This window comes from Scomber japonicus, chromosome 3, assembly GCF_027409825.1.
Source record: "Scomber japonicus isolate fScoJap1 chromosome 3, fScoJap1.pri, whole genome shotgun sequence".
NCBI classification, from domain to species: domain Eukaryota; kingdom Metazoa; phylum Chordata; class Actinopteri; order Scombriformes; family Scombridae; genus Scomber; species Scomber japonicus.
The window spans coordinates 7,741,064-7,757,642 of NC_070580.1; the positions used below are offsets into that span (position 1 = coordinate 7,741,064).

The 16,579-nt window shown below is 40.2% G+C and overlaps 2 protein-coding genes across 2 annotated transcripts; one reads left to right on the forward strand and one right to left on the reverse strand.

The window, feature by feature from the left end:
• Positions 1-456: 456 nt before the first annotated feature.
• Positions 457-8,641, reverse strand: LOC128355463 (solute carrier family 41 member 3-like). Its single transcript, XM_053315718.1, has 10 exons — positions 8,447-8,641; positions 6,928-7,035; positions 6,564-6,635; positions 5,253-5,397; positions 4,996-5,142; positions 4,366-4,510; positions 4,134-4,213; positions 1,391-1,525; positions 751-899; positions 457-636 (listed from the first exon to the last, which is right to left on the reverse strand). The coding sequence occupies exons 1-10, from the start codon at positions 8,639-8,641 to the stop codon at positions 457-459; spliced, it is 1,356 nt and encodes a 451-aa protein (XP_053171693.1).
• Positions 8,642-15,103: 6,462 nt separating this feature from the next.
• ppp1r3db (protein phosphatase 1, regulatory subunit 3Db) lies at positions 15,104-16,282 on the forward strand. Its single transcript, XM_053316331.1, has 2 exons — positions 15,104-15,130; positions 15,329-16,282. The coding sequence occupies exon 2, from the start codon at positions 15,348-15,350 to the stop codon at positions 16,272-16,274; it is 927 nt and encodes a 308-aa protein (XP_053172306.1). The 5' UTR covers positions 15,104-15,130; positions 15,329-15,347; the 3' UTR covers positions 16,275-16,282.
• The last annotated feature ends 297 nt before the right edge of the window (positions 16,283-16,579 follow it).

A 16,579-nucleotide genomic window follows, 5' to 3' on the forward strand; every position in this document is an offset into this window, starting at 1 on the left:
ACAAAGAACTGAAGGCTTATCACGGTTTAAAGGCACAAACCTACATAAAATAAAGACATCTAAAATTCATCCAGACAGTGCAGCATCTGATATATATAGATATATATAGATATGAATATACATTTGCACTCAATGATATATTGTTATTGCCTTAATACAATCATTTTAAGAGCTGACAATAGGTGTACAGATGTGGTTCTACAGTATTTGCTGTTGTTCCATCCGGAGATGGATGTTTCTACAGAGCCAAGCTGGGTGGTGCTTTATATTGAGACCGATGGAACTTTGAGGGGGACGGTGCACAACTATTGTCCACAGAGAGCTGGCAAATACGGAGACTAAAGTGCAAATTAAAGTCCACACTTTCTCTTTCGTACTCTTATTTTCTCTCCCATGTGCTCCTGCGTTCTTTTAGCCACTTGCATACAGACAGCAGTACATTCAGAGAGTCTGTAGTCAGACTCCGGCCCGGGCGGAGCTGATTGCCATAATCAGTCTGAAGCTCAGAGCTAAGAAGCCGGTCCCCAGCAGGTCACCCAGAGCTGTGAGGTAAGGGATGGAGTAATTGTCTGGGTCCAGTCCCCTTCGCCACAGCCAGCGCACCATCAGGCTGGCCACGTAGAGCAGAATCACCACCTGGATGAGTTTCAAATGGATGTAACTCAGATGGGCGGAAAATTGGTAGAAGATTCAATTTGTATTGTAAGAGTACCCTTTGATTTTCTGGTAGAATGAGCAAGAAAAACTGACCTGAAGCAGAGCTGCACACAGGTAGCAGACGATGAAGGTGGGCGTCATGGCGGTGTGGCCTCCCTGCAGGAGGTGGATGGTGTACAGGAACAGGAGGTGACCCGGGACGACGAGGATGGCCAGGACTCTGGCTGATTTTGAGTTCACATCTGGATAAACGCAGAAAGGAAAGAGTTTGTGCACAAGTGTGTCCAAGTGTATTACACAGACAGGAGGTAACTGCTATGTTTTAGTTTCTGCTGCTGCTGAGGATGGTTTTATTTATGATACCTATAAACAAATGGGGATTTGGGGGTTATTGGTAACGTCAATTTTAAGCTATTAAATTAACCACATTTCCCATTAACTCGGTCTCTTCCTGTTATAACCGAGACTTTTGTTTTATGTTCCTTCTTCCTGATGTTTACAGAGGAGCGTAACCATGTTGGGAACGATTTGTCCACATCCACCATGATCTGATTATTCAGCTTCAAACTGCTTCAAGTCTTTTTTGTCCTTTTTGTACTTTGACAAAAATCTTTCCCTTCTAAATTCAACCTCATGTCACATATTAAATTGGGTGATTTCTGATTCATAATTTTTTGATAAAAAGAAATAAACACATTGCACCTTTAAATCATTATTTTTTTCTGTCTCTGACCTGAGGAGCAGAAGGTAGCACAGGGTCCAGGACCACCCATGCTGATTTTCAATGGCAGAGCACCAGGAGTGCTCCAGTAATGAAGGTAAGTGGACATCCTGCTGGCTTGGATGGCCACCAGATTTCCTCCTACACCTGCATGGATGAGAGGAAAGTATTGATATCAGCATTACAGGTGTGTAGCATTGATTAATTTCACAATAAACTCTTAATAAGACGTTACGGTATTAAACTTTACATATCAAGATTAAACTGAAACGGAAGCATGGAGCCTGCAGAACACATTTGTCTTTTATTTAGGTATTTGCCTCATAATTCTCTTATAGTAGACAAACTGCATCATCAGTTGTTTGGACGTGGTTCTTTTATTATCTTTGACAGGCCATTCAGGAGTCTGAGCAAGCAACCACTGTACAATGAGAGTAAAAACACTTGAATAAATGTACTTTGCTTGGAATCGGTTCATCAGGTATTCCTAACACACAACGTCCCAGGAGACTTTCTTCTCTTTCTGTTTGGAAAAGGCATTCTCACTGTTCTCTCCCTCAGGCTGATTTCATTGGGAACAGAATAAAAAGCTTTTGGCTCACAGAGCTTTGCAGCACATGGATCATTTGCACAAAACAGGAGGAGTGTTTCTGGTCAACAGGGCAGAAGGGGAGAGCGCTGAATCGGAATGCAAATGCACTTCCTGTCCTGGGATGGCAATGCATGCAGGAGGGATCGTCGGTAGCGGCTGAAGCTGGCAGAGATGCGGCGGAAACGGGGGGAACCAGTGAATGCATAGTTGGCATTCTAAACAGGCTTGTGCTTTTATGTAAAGCTCATTGTTTATTCCTCTCTACTTAGTATGCCGCTTTGTAGGCAACAAGCTTCTGTCAGTGAAGATCTGGCAACTTTACGCCTTTCTGAGGTTCCCTTGACAAGGAGGAGGCTGTTCAGTTTAATACCTCATGAATGATTAATAGCTCAAATTCAGAGCCCTTTTAAAAGTCAAGCTCTCCTTTTTTTTTGAAAGTACCACAGCTTCACTGTTAGGGTGTGGAGACACCAGGATTTATAAATAATGAGGATTAGCTGCTGGCATCTGCATGTTCCAATAATTTCCACATGACATCAGCTGGCAGAGGGGGTTTTATTCTTAATATTAAAGCTAATTATGAAGCTTTAATGTCACTCTTCAAAGATTAAGAGTGTGGAAACACCATAACCCCAAATCCCAGCTCTGCTTACTCCTTCAGGAAAACATGTCAGCCTTCTTTTCTTTGGCTCTGTGTACTTGGGATAAGTGGAAGGAATGCCAATAATTGTTTCAGCACAACAAAAGAGAGATGTTTAAAATGAAATCTGTTTAAAGTTACATGTATCGGAGCTGGAGGCCTCTAAAATAAAAATCCTGTCCAATAAAGTGTCAGCTGAACACAGTTTAATTCAGTGATGTTCTTACCTACATAAGATCTAGTTTTACTCACTGAAAACAATGCAGCAGCAAGTTTTAGCTGGTTGTACCATTTTAATTTAATTTAATGATGTTTTTATAAGATTTAATTTCACTCTTTGAAGTAAAAAAGGCAAGTTTGAGCTGGAAGGTTTCATGTAATTAGGAATATAAAAGGTTTCCCTCAGCAGCTGTAGAGCTCCACGTTTTCTGTCATCCAGACGACACTTAGGATAATTACAGACTGAAGACACCTTTTCAGCTTTTCTTTCCTGTTTTGACATTTTATCACCTTTGGGTTATGTAATAGCCTAAATTCCTTTTTGTTCTTTGCATTTGAGAGACCTCTTGAATCACTTGGGGGCATTTTTACGAATCCACTGAGACTAACATTTGGCATTTATATGCAGTTAGTAAGTGGTTTATAACACAGGTTAAAGCAATATAATGTAATAGACTTTTTTTTAGTTCATTTGTCATGACTATAATCCATCCAGTGAAGCGTCTATCACTGGTGTATGAATATATATGCTCTTCATATTTTATATGAATATGAAAATAATTTATTTTTATTTATTATATGCATTAATAATATGTACTATGCTGTTTTATTTTTTCCTTCACTTCCCTTTAAGTTCCTCTATTTTTCCTTTATAATCATTATATAAGCAGTTAATAAATGGTTTATAACACACTAGTAGTTGGCACATAATTGTGTTTATTCATGTATTTGTTAGCTACTATAAGCCCTCCTGTGGTCACCTATAAGTGGAACTAATTATGAATGATAGTTGTGATAATATAAAATGTTATGATTGGTGATAAATGCTGTGTCAACAAACACATCTGCTTATAACTACATTATTATAAAGCATTTATTACATGTCTGGCACTGCTTAGAAATGCTACATAAGGGGATTTAAAGTGTTACCATTTCTTTTGTTGAAGAAGGCCATGAGAGGCAGCTGAAAGCCCTGAGAGAAATCACTATTATTTTGAGGATCAAGAATGAACCTTCATGCTCATGTTTGAAACCTGCCTGTGAATTATTTAAAAAGTGGTTCATGTGTGTAATTACATCATCATATTGTGTTACCAAGCATTCATTGACTGTTTATACTCCAGTTATTCATAGTAAGCAATCATTTGTTGACAAAATACTTTAAAATGTGTGTCCATCTGCTTATAACTACATATATATAACAATCAAGTGTTTTACTGCTTATAGATGCTTAATGACGGGGTTACATTTAAGTGTTTCTGGTTAATCTGATGGCTGACATTATTTTCACATCTTCTACTCACCGTTGATGACTGGAGTGAACACTGCCATGCCTTCAAAGTTTGGATTGCTCACGGTCTTATCCAGAATCAGACCACCAATACTGGCACAGAGGACAAAAGGACAAGAGGACAAGAGGACAAAAAGCTCCTAAACTTCACTGATTTATTGCAATGATGAAGACATTTGAACCATTTGTGATCAAAAAAAAAAGTGTACATTATCATCAGGAAGAGAAATGTGAAGTGGTCTCACCTGCTGATGGACATGGCCAAAATGACCGGTTGCCAGCCTGATTTAAGAACCTCTCTGATTGGTTGAGATTGTTGAGCAATGATTACCCACAGTGGAATTAGAAGCAGGAAGAAGCTACACACCACAGGAGGCAAGTACCACAAGTCTGTAGAACCATATGAAACAGAAAACATCTGTCATATGATTGGATTAACAAACTGGTGAAAAGAAGTAGAAGAAAAACAACAAATACGATGAAAAGAAAACAGGAAAGCTTGAACGATGCCTCCAGAGTTGTATTGAGGCAAGTATTAAAGCCAGGACATTGCTGCCCTCTTCTGGCTGTACCTTAATCTGTTTATCCAATTTCTAACTAGATACTTATTTTCTTTGCAGTTAGTGTACAAAAAAATCTACACACAGGAAACTGTACAATGCCTGCACCAATGTTAAACAGTTCAACTCCACAAATAGTCTTTTTTCAACAATTGAATCACTATTTTTTGTTTTTTGCAGTGTTTAAAAAGCTGTTTCATCTACAAAATCTTCATAATCTTGACTGACCTGGGTCTGGTCTAACCTCTCTGACTTACAGAACAAACTCCTGACATGCCACATGTGTAGACATACTGTGTACTGAACCTCTCTGACCTCTGTAACAGAAGAATAGGCTGCTGACCCCAGCCAGCAGTGACAGAGTGATGAGGTCTCCCAGGCTGGCGGCGATGGGCGTGGCCACGTTATCCGGGTTGATGCCCACTTTCCTGGAGCCGACGATCACCGCCACCATCACCAGGCCTGCCAGTGCATGAGATGACAAGACAGGAAACAGTCATTTAATAAACCTCTACTGTCCTCTATGGTGTATTCTGTGTTAGTCTGTGCAGCAGTGTGTGCTTTTATCTGACCTAGAGACAGCGCAGCGATGAAGGCAGTGGTGACGCTACTGGCACACAGGATGACAGCCTGGATAACATCCACCTTCCCCCTGGTTAGAACCCCCAGACCCACTGCTGCAACCGCTGCCAGGAAGCCCACGACTGTGGCCTGGACCTGGATGTGAAGGACAAAGCAGAGAGATATGAATCTGTCTGTGTGTCCCAGTAAGAAGAGGACAAGAGAGACACTTGCTTCTATTTTAGAAATGTTAAGATTTGGCTGGAGGGAGCACAGAGGTCAGAGGTCATCATCCAGCAGGCCTGTGCATTGATATACACTATAAAACCTACTAAACAGAGTAAGATTGATCTCCTTCCTTATTTAAATTCTGCCAATGTCAACAAAATGGATAAATGAAAGTTATCACAAAGAATCTCAGCAGCAGAGCAATAAAGTACTGCGCCTGATCTAATCTCACCTCCGCTCATTAACACTCTTTCTTTTGCTAAATTAAAACGATTCGCAAGACTGCCCTCCTATTACACGGCTTACTGCGCACCGCTGCCGTTTAACAAGTGCTGCAGAAAGATAAGATTGAAGCCACCTATTATGTTTTTATCTGAGAATTCTCCTTCGCTGCCTTCACACACAGCACACAGCAGTCAGCCTGCTCCTTCAGTTAGAGCTTTTTACCTTCAACTTATTAGCACGTTACGTTCCATGTGCGCAGACACACACACACACACACACACACACACACACAAATGTACATATGTATAGAGAGTACAGTCTAGACCTGCTCTATGTTAAAAGTGCCTTGAGATGATTTTTGTAGTGATCTGGTGCTATATAAATAAAGATTAGTTGATTCATTGATTTCAGAATAAGAGCCAATTATTTACGTGTTCAATAAGTTAGGAAGTTACATTTATTTTCCTCTAAATGACATTTTGTGCATCAAAATTAGAAAAATGGATTTCTAAAACATAGAATTATTCATCACAACACAAACAACTATTTTTATATATATTTAATATCTGTCTGTAGAAGTCTTGGTTATGTTGTCTCGAAATATATTTTTTATAATAGCACAAAATAATTCAATATACTAATAAAGTCTTCATGTGAGTCATGACAACATATGAGAGCAGATGCATTTTCCTTCCAATAAAACATTTTTAAATCATCCCTGACCCAAAAAAACTGCTGATTTGAGAAAGATATTGATGAAATGTCTTAAAAGTAAAACAGAATAAATTGCCACATGTATTTATTAACTGTGTGTGTGTGTGTGTGTGTGTGTGTGTGTGTGTGTGTGTGTGTGTGTGTGTGTGTATCACCTGAGTGAGAGCCAGATTACAGCAAACCATTCTCCACTGCTGCTGAGGTTCATCCATCTGCCCTGTGTTGGCCTGCAGACGCAAAGAGGTTTACGTAACCACATTATCTTAAAGTTAAGAGTAGAAATTTCCACAAATTATTATCATAAATGTTTTTGAAGTGCAGTCAAATTCTGAAAGGTGAATAATTCTGCATTAGTTGTGTGGATATTTGATTTACTGAGGTTAGAAAGCTAAAAAACAGAATAATAGTCGGCATCACAAACTAACTAAGAATTTGATTCAATATTAATACATATACAATATATAATGATATAAATATAAATAACCCTTATCATTTGTGTGAGAGTGTGTTTCCACTCACAGCTGTTGACAGTCTGGATGCCAACGTCATCTCCAGATTCCCCTTCAGCCCCACCAGGGCCGGCACCAAGATAAACACCTCTGAGATCTCCTTGAACACTTCCCAGTGCTGAAAAACAAACAAGTGCTTCTAGTTTTTGCAATGTAGAACTTTTACTTTAATAAAATAAAAGAAGAAAAATCAACGCTGTAATTGAGATGAATGTTCTTATTTTCAGTGCTGAGTAAATGCTGATTTAGTTGCTGAAGCATTGAAACATTTTCCAGCACGCTACATGATCTCATACGGATTAAACCCCTCACATTCCACTATTTATTCACTGTATTATAAAAAAACACTCTCCCTGTGGTTAAATCTACTTGATCTCTCTCACATGTACTGAATATTTTGGCAGGTGAGAGCTGAGTGATTTGTTAAGTGGATGTGTTTCCATGTATCTCTCATGAAATCTGATCTGTTGGCTTTTATATGTTTCAGGTCTCAGCTGGCTGACCTGCTGCATAATTCAGACTGCAAGTCATGTTGTGCTGCTGCTGCTGCTCCTCGGATATTTACAAGAAGGGGGGAAGAAAACTATTAGGTGTTCTGCTCTATTTGCTTCTTTTTTGATACTGAATCTGCTTCTCTGTGTGAAGGCCAGACATTATGACACACATACTTCTTCTGTATCAGGTTTTAGTTGAAGGTTACTTGAAAAAAAGGAATAATTTTCTATGTTTTCTGTGAACTTTTCTCAGTTTTATAAAACATATTTTTTGTATTTTCCAGCTGATTTTTGTACTATTTGATCCTCCATATGTATTAGATGACACATTCATTACATAAACCTCACATTCACCCTTCACTGACTCCCTCAGCTTTCCAGCAACTCACTGCTAATGTAGCTCGAGGATACATGACACAATGAAGCTAGAAAACAGTGATGATGATGATGATGATGATGATGAAAAGTCAGGAACATTTTGTATTAGTGAGGAAGAACACTGTCTTAACCCTTACATACTGTTCAGAGTCGAATTTGGCCTTTTTTTTTACATTTGAGAGTTGTAAAAACACCATATACACATTTTTTAAGGTGGAATTCTAATGTGACCCTGAATATACCAAAAAAAAGCATCATATTGTTATTTTTGTATATTTTTGTATCAGCAAACGTTCAAATTTGACCTGTGTTTGTTAAAAAAATCAAAAAACAGCATTCTCAAATATGTTGTATTCTTCATATTCTATAAAGTGTTCTCCTGAAGTATAATATAGTGATTGTGAATGTCTTTTTTTATAGATAAACACTCTGTTCACTCTCTGACAGCTTCATTCAGGATTAATTAAACATTTATTAATAACTAATGGAGAATTTGTGAATGTGATTTAGCATAGAGACTAATAATGAGTCAGAATATAAACAGTATGAAAGGGTTAAACTAATAACAGTACAATCATATAATCTCTCTCTCTCACACACACACACACACACACACACACACACACACACACACTTTGCTACACTTTTTCCCCATACTTGCACTATATCCATGACTATCCCGGCTGACACCATGCCCAGGCCGGACACCAGGTACGGCAGCACCACCTGGGCTGCGATGATCCATGAGCTCTCTGGCAGGAAGCCGTGGGCCGAGCGCGTCAGTTTACACGTGAAGCCTCTCAGCTTCTTCCCCTGGAAGCTCAGCTCCAGCGCCAGATGGGTCACCACCATGATTGATCCCCCGTTAACCCATTTCTGGGCTGCCAAAAAAAATAAAAAAAACAGCCTCCGAAGCTGATTTGTGCTTAATCAGTCAAACTCATGATCCTTTTTTTTTCCTATGAGGGAACACAAGTCATCCGAGGGAGAAATTCTTCTTCAGTTGTTACCAAGTTGTCCTCTCCTCCTACGACTCTCGCTTAAAAGTCACAGGTGATGTTTGTGCAGTTACTCTTTCACCAAAAACTGCCAACAGAAGGATTCAAGCAGCTTGTTTTGCCCTCCGCCTGTCACTCCAGCACTGGCAGGGCAGCCACACACTTTACTTTTACAAATGGAGGGCTAAGACAGAGGCGTGGAACCTGCTGCTTTCAGCCACTTGAATGGAGGACACACATGTATTAGACACACACACACACACACACACAAACACTAACACACACACACACACACGCCAGAGTGACAGCAAGCCTGCGAGGCCTCTTCTGACACTCTGCTACTGACAGACCTACAAGAGACACAATCACACTCACTCACTCACTCACTCACACACACACTTTCCCTCCTCCTCATGCCTCACTCTTGAGCAGCCGGGCGGCTGAGGCGGAGCGCTGGAAGGCCGGTCTCTCGCGGGGCCTAAACAGGGTCCAGGTCCTGTGAGACAAGGACATCCAGAAGGCCAGCAGCTTCTTCTCAGCCCTCCTGTGCTGCCTCTCCTTCTCCTTCTCCTCCTTCTCCTCCTCCTCCTTCTCTCTCCACACCTCCCTCTCGTTCTCCCTTTCTTCTCGGTGCTGCTGATGCTCTGCGTGAACTTGACCGCTCTGGAGCCCTTTCCTCATTTTGGGGCTGGGGGGGTGGGGGTTGCGCCTGGATGTCCGTCCAGGCTTTGCTGTGAGAGAAAGGTGAAGGATGCTGGTGGGAAGAGAGAGACGGAGATTGTGGTCCTGCTCGTCGGAGGGCTTCCCTCTGATTCCAGACGGATAGATGAGTTGCTATGTGATTAAGCGAGGGAGGAGACGGACAGTGTGTGTAGGTGTGTGTGTAGGTGTGTGTGAGGATAATTGGTGTGTGTGATGCTGCTGATGTGTAGAAGCCAGGTGAGCAGTCTGTATCAGGACTCTTCAGTTATCCTCTTGCTCCTGGTTTTTCTTTGTAGATGAGTTCAGAGGATGCTGCATTTCTGTCCCCCCACCTACCTCCCCTTCTCCTCCTCCTCCTCCTCCTCCTCCTCCTCCTGCTCGTCTCTTTGATAGCTCCTCCTTCCTCTGCTCTTCGATTGTCCTCACTATGAGTGTGTGACGCACTCGGAGCAGCAGCAGGTGCTGTACCTGTCACAGACACGCGGCGCTGCTGCTGCTGCCTGGAAGGGACACAGTAGATCCTGCTTGATTGGAGGAAACACAGGCTGCCACCAACTCAGTCTCTAAAAGTTCATGACGTCACTCATTCTCTTTTTCTGTCTTTCATGCATCATCAGCTACTCCATATTACGCAGATAATGGCCAATAGCGTCTTTGTGCACGTAAGCTGCTGTTTGGTGTGATAGAAAGAAATCATTTGTCCTAGTTTGTGGCCTCTCCTTGCTCCTTTGTTCACACTTAATGTAATGTATGTAAATGTGTGGGAGGAACATAAGCACACACGCACACACACACACACACACACACACACACACACACACACACACACACAATGACAATGACTCAGCTGAAAAGTGACCTTGGGACATGACTTGGAATGGGCGATTTGTTCTCTGCAGCTCCCCCTACAGACTTAAGGCTGTAATTAAAGTAAAGTGTGAAGCATCAACAGCAACAGAACTCTCTCTCCTCCTCAAAGCTCCCATTTTTGTCATATTTCAGGAAAATTGACAGTAAAAAAGTGAAAGGGGATAAGATGCGTCAGAGTTTCCAGGCACAATCTGCCAACTCTGTCAACAGTACGCACAAGTGAGACAACACTAAAACACTTTGTCTAATTCCTGAAGCTGTCATTACTTTTCATTTAATGCGACCAAATATGGAAACAGCTAGACAGCTACAGCTTCTGTCAGTGCATCTCAATGTCGGTGATGATTCACTGCAGCAGATGTGAATTAGACATAATAAACAAGGGAAGTGGGGATTGCCTTCTGTCTCATTTTTCAACAGATTAAAGATCTAATAGTACATTTTAGAATTAGGGAACAAGATGAAAGGATTACATAACAGGTTCATTACCTGTTTGTATCACAATGTGTTTCAATTCACAATTACACATTCTACCAACGTGTCTCTTTATTTTGCCTTATGGTCTTGTTTCCTAATTTATGCATAGCACTGTGTTGTACTTCAGTTCAGTGGTGAAATAATTCAACTCCATTTACTCAATAACTGTAAGTACAATTTTGAGGTACAAATTCATGTTATTTGATACTTCTACTATAGACTGGATTAATGGAAACTCCTCTTCTTCATTTTTAGCCTTTTTTAAACTAGTAGCCGCTTCTTTCTCTACCTTTTCTCTTTGTTTTTTTCCTTGTTTTTGGTTACCACCAGTGCTGTCTATGTTCTGCTAGTTGATCATTTTTCAATTTTTCAAACCTAACCACAGAACATTGTGGCCTGCTAACCAATCATCACTCTTTCATTTTATAATGCTGCTGTTAGGTGGAAACCTTTTAACTCCATATTTAGTTTTGGACATACTAGGTTACTGACCATAATAAGCTACCATTATTATCAACATCAAGATCTGGCCATGCTTCTAGTCCATTACATTTAAAAAGGAAATGTACTTTTTAGTCAACTGTATTTAGTTAGTTACTTTTCAAATTAAAGTTTGACATGAAATAACATAACATTTTAAATTGCACTGCATTATTAAAGATGAAACCAGTAGTTCCCAAATTGTTTTGCTCTTATCAGAAAAGCAAAGATTAGAGAAAAGTGAAAGTGAAAAATGAACTGCTTTTCTCTCCTATGAATCATCTCATGACCCCTCAGATTTATCTCATGACCCTTTAGGATCCTCACTCCTAGTTTGGGAACCACTGGACTAAACTAGCTAAGTGTCATAATCATTTACTTTAATTAATATGTTTAATATAACAGTCAAAGTGACTGATTTTATGAAATATTATTACTTTCAATGGAGCTGATCATACTTCTGTATATTTACTTAAGTAGGATTTAACATTCAGGACTTTCACTTTTAATTTGACATTGTGGCATTCATTGTACTTCATCCACCACTGCTTACATTCCCTTGTTAATCAAATGAAGCTGTACCTTAGTGCCAAGATCAGTTTATTTGTCCTCATGGGGCAAGGTCACTTTATAGACCCACCAGGTTACTGTGACCACTGTCAAACTCACACAGGTCAGTCCTCTCACCTCAATGAGAAATAGAGAGACACTAAGAGTCAAAGAGATGAGGACACAGAGAGACGTACACAAACTTTACCAGACTTCCTGGCACTTGATGGGAGAATTATGTGATTAAATTCTTATTACGAGTAATTTCCTGCTGGGCCTCTAAGTAGAAAACACTTAGTGATTGCTTCAGATAGCAGGCACATCAGAGACTACTGTAGTAAAATAGTTCAAAGACTTCCAAGCTTTTTCCTTTAGTGCAGATTAGAACTTAAAACGATTTGTTGATTTATTGATAAGTCAATCAGCAGAAAATCAGTTCATCGCTTCAGTCATTTTTCAAACAGAAATGCCAAAAACTGAGCTTCTCTGTGGAAGGATTTGATGCTTTTCTTTGTCATATGTTGTGTTAACTGTTGTGTTTGTTTGCTGAGAAGATGAATCAATTATTTTAAAAGTTGCAGATGAATCCTCTGCTGATTGATTAATGGAATAATCTCATTTTAAGACGTCATGGTGACTGACCTGCACCTGGTCCAGCAGCATGCCGGCCGTCACCATGCCCAGCCCGGCCAGCAGGTAGGCAGGCAGCACCTGGAAGCAGATCACCCTGGATGACTCTCCGGAAGAAAGGTGGAGCTTCTCCTCCTCCATCTTGTCAGGACTACTACTACTACTACTGCTACTGCTGCATGTCTGGTGTGCTCAGCTGCCAGCTTTCTGTGTTCAGCTGCCAATGAAAGAGCTCAATACTGTTTGTCTTTCAATCTGTCAGCCTGTCCTGGTTGATAATATGTTAGTGACGACCGTCCTTATCTCTGTTATGCAGCTGATTATTGGTGACTGTTTAAGACTCTTTTGTTTCATTGTGACTAATTCCAGTAGCTCTTCTACCATTTATTTAAAGACAGACATGTGAGGTTAACCTGACATGTAATAGTCAATAACTTATTAATTTCACTCATTACCTGATATGTTCTTAGAGAAAATGATATAAAGCAGAAAAACACACCATCATGTCCAGCTGGAATTGGAGCAGAGTCCTCTTCATCCATCTATCTCCACCTTTTTCTCCCTGTTCTGTTCATTTCTGACTTCTATCCTCTCTCAGATTCTCTGTCTTCTTCCATCTCTCCTTGTACGCTCTCTCTTCTACTGTAGCTCTGCTTCCTCCACATAAATCCCAGCAGGACCATCTGGCTGATGTAAAAGGATATGGAGGTTAAACTCCATTGCAACACCACTTTTCCACAGTATAAACACACGATTAATAAGCTACAATTAAACCAAAACCCAATTTTAAGTAGCATAGATACCATACTAATTCCTATGGTTATAATGTCCTCGGTCCACCAGTCTCAGATGCAGCATGTTTCTCAATAGTCAGGTGTGTTGTGTTCTGTGTGAAGGCTGCTTCTCAGGATATCTATTTGCTTTTCAAGTAAGAATAAAAAGTAATCTTAGAAGCAAGGACAGAGGTGACAGAGAGATGTCTTACAGCATGATTTTAGAATAGAGCCCCCTACAGGCCATTTACCACTGCACCAACCCACACAGTGTTATATCACATTTAAAAGTTGGAGAGAGTTGTTTTTAATACCTGCACCTCATTAATAATGATTAGAGTCAATATTTAACTGTATGTGTTTTTGCAATTTATGAATAAATCAGAGGGGGCAGAAGCCTCTGATTTGATTTAGAAAAAGGAAAAAATAAAAGTTACTGAGCAGGGTAAGAGGAGACCCCTGGTTTACTTACTGTGTCATCATGTAGACGTCTAATCTCTAGCCTAGTCTATTCTCACTCATTGCCAGGTCTATTTCTGATTTTCTGATGGTATTGTTGTTTATACTGTATTATAATGACCAATCTCATATTGCAGCACCTTATTTTTTTCAAAAGTCTATTTTTATCTTAGATATTCATATGGTCTACGTGTGAAGCAGCACAAATAATAATTGAGGGGGATACATTTTTAACCCCACTGGAGTTAAAAATAATTTGGCAGATGTAGACCAGATGAGGGGAAAATCACCCGCCCCTCAACTCCACCCCACCCCCCCAGCAAATCACACCCTAGTTATATAATATCCTTTTGTAGCTGACAATGTTGCTCTGGGCTAATTAATGAAAATGATACAAAACTGATAATTTCTAAAGAAGGATCTCACTCTAATTTAGTTTTGCCAACTCCTTCGAAAAATAATGATAAAAATTAATTGTAGATTGCCGTTTGGAGCCATTCTTGGTGCTGAGCTGCTAAACAATAAATATTTATACATTTGTTAATACATATATATATATAAATTTGACATGCCAAATCAGAATCAAGATAGTCAAGTAATGAGATGAGAGGAAATGATAGACCAAAACTTAAGTAATCAAACTTTGCATATTATATATCCCTTCCACATTTAAATTGAATCCACAGCTCATATTACATTTAATCCACATTTAGTCCACAGTTTAAAATGTGTCCATTTGACACTTCAAGCTTTCCTTGACAGCATATAGACCCTCCAACTTTACCATATATGTCACAATGTCAGCAACTTTTAAAAATGATGTAATAACACATAGTATTCATCACAGAGCTATTGGATTGCATTACAACGTCAAAAGGTTCTCTCATTTTCTGGGCACATACTGTTCCGAAACAGTATGTTCCTCCCCATTTTAACCCAGGAAACAGCTGGTGATTTGTGCCAGTAACGAGGAAGAACCAACTGTAGTCATCCTCATCCAGAGAACAACCCACCACTACCTGCTATAAATATTCACTCTACTCTCGTCCCAGTTAAGGTCTCATGTTATATGTCAAGGGCTGAGCTCACAGCGTCGGAGCCATAGATTATAGATTGTTTTCCAGATCTAGTTGTCATTACAGTTGTTGATGACTTCGTTGGAACGTTGCATTGCTTTCTTTGGATTAGTTTAGCTGTCATTGCTGACTGACAGTTGCTGCATTATTTTATGCACAAGATGTTAAGTTTGGCTTCCTGTGGGACATACTGGAATTTTCTGGCAAAGGCAGACTCCTGTCTGTCATCTGGTTGCAGTTGGGTTCATAGAGAGTGAACATAGACAGCAAACAAGGTCATTGCAAGAAGTCAGCTGAACGACAACACAAGAAGTCACGGCTGTAAAGGTTTGTTGCTTCTTTGAACATATGTAATGTGCAGCAACATGTGCATTTTTATTAGATTTCTAAGCAGTTAATATAATTATAATAATAGATAATAATAATTGCTGATTTGTCTTGAAAAATAGAAATTGTAACAAGATGTTTGCATGTGCAATGTGAACAACTGCATGGGTTAAGCATTCATTGGTTTGTTTTTTAAAGGTGTGTTTGTGTGACAAACATGGAAGGGGCATGTGCAAAATGGCAGCACAGAGGTTCTGGTGAGAAGAGTGGGACCCAGCTTCAGTTTATCAAGGGCTGCAACAGTGTACCCGCCAAGATTGCCACCACCATCCGTCTTCGGGACCTTTATGATCCCAAGCCTCAACCTGCCAAATCCCCAGTCCGGATCCGCCCTCCAAGTCCGAGACCTCCCACCGTAAAGCAACCCGAAATTAAGCAAAATGTGGTCAGGGAGCCTCCAACTAAGACGATCATGAGCAAACGAATTCGGTCTCGGTCTCTTTGTTCAGTTGCAGAGGAGGAAGAGATCAGGAGCCCACAGGTTCGCTTTGTGGACTCACTGGGGATTGAGCTAGAACAAGTGAAGGTCTTCAAAGTTCAAGAGCACCCCATGATACCCCAGCATGTCAAGTTCAGACTATTGATGAGCTCTGAACAGGCCTACGGGAAGAAACTGGAGCTGTCCCTGCCTTACTTCAAACCTTGTTTCCCTGAAAATATGGGAGCTCAACCAGACTTCCTGAAGCGTCTGTGCACCCAGACCGTGTGCCTGGAGCAGGTCCTGTGCTCAGAGGTGGGGATTACAGGGACTATACAAGTTCTTAATTTAGCCTTTGAGAAAGAGGTCACAGTGCACTATTCTTTCACCAACTGGAGAATAAGCTCAGATACAACAGCATTCTGGGTATCAAGTGGGAACCGCAAAGAAGCCGATGCTCCAGAAACAGATATCTTCAGATTTCGACTGCCTGTGCCACCCTTCATTATGGAGCCAGGAGCCATTTTGGAATTCGCCATCTGCTTTCATGTGAAAGGATCTAATCGTTGGGACAACAACAATGGGAAGAATTACAAACTGTCGTGCCACAGCTACAAGGTGACTGTGCCAAGGGAGTGTGAGGATAGCATGCTGCATTTTACCTGAGTGGCCACATGGGGGAGCTATAAAACCTGCACACAAACATGGATGGCAACAAGCAAAAAGTTGCAGAGTAATTATTAGCAATGTTACACTTACCTTAAACAGTAATGGAATCTAACACAAAAAAGCATTTACCAGTACTGTACTTAAGTACACTGAAATATTTTCATTTTATGCTGCGTTTTACATCTACTCCACTACATTAACAAAGGTAAATTGTGCATTTGAAATGTTTCTTTAATTCACTGATCTAACAGCTATAGTTGTAGTAATTCAAATTTTACATGCAAAAAATGATCAGTTTATAA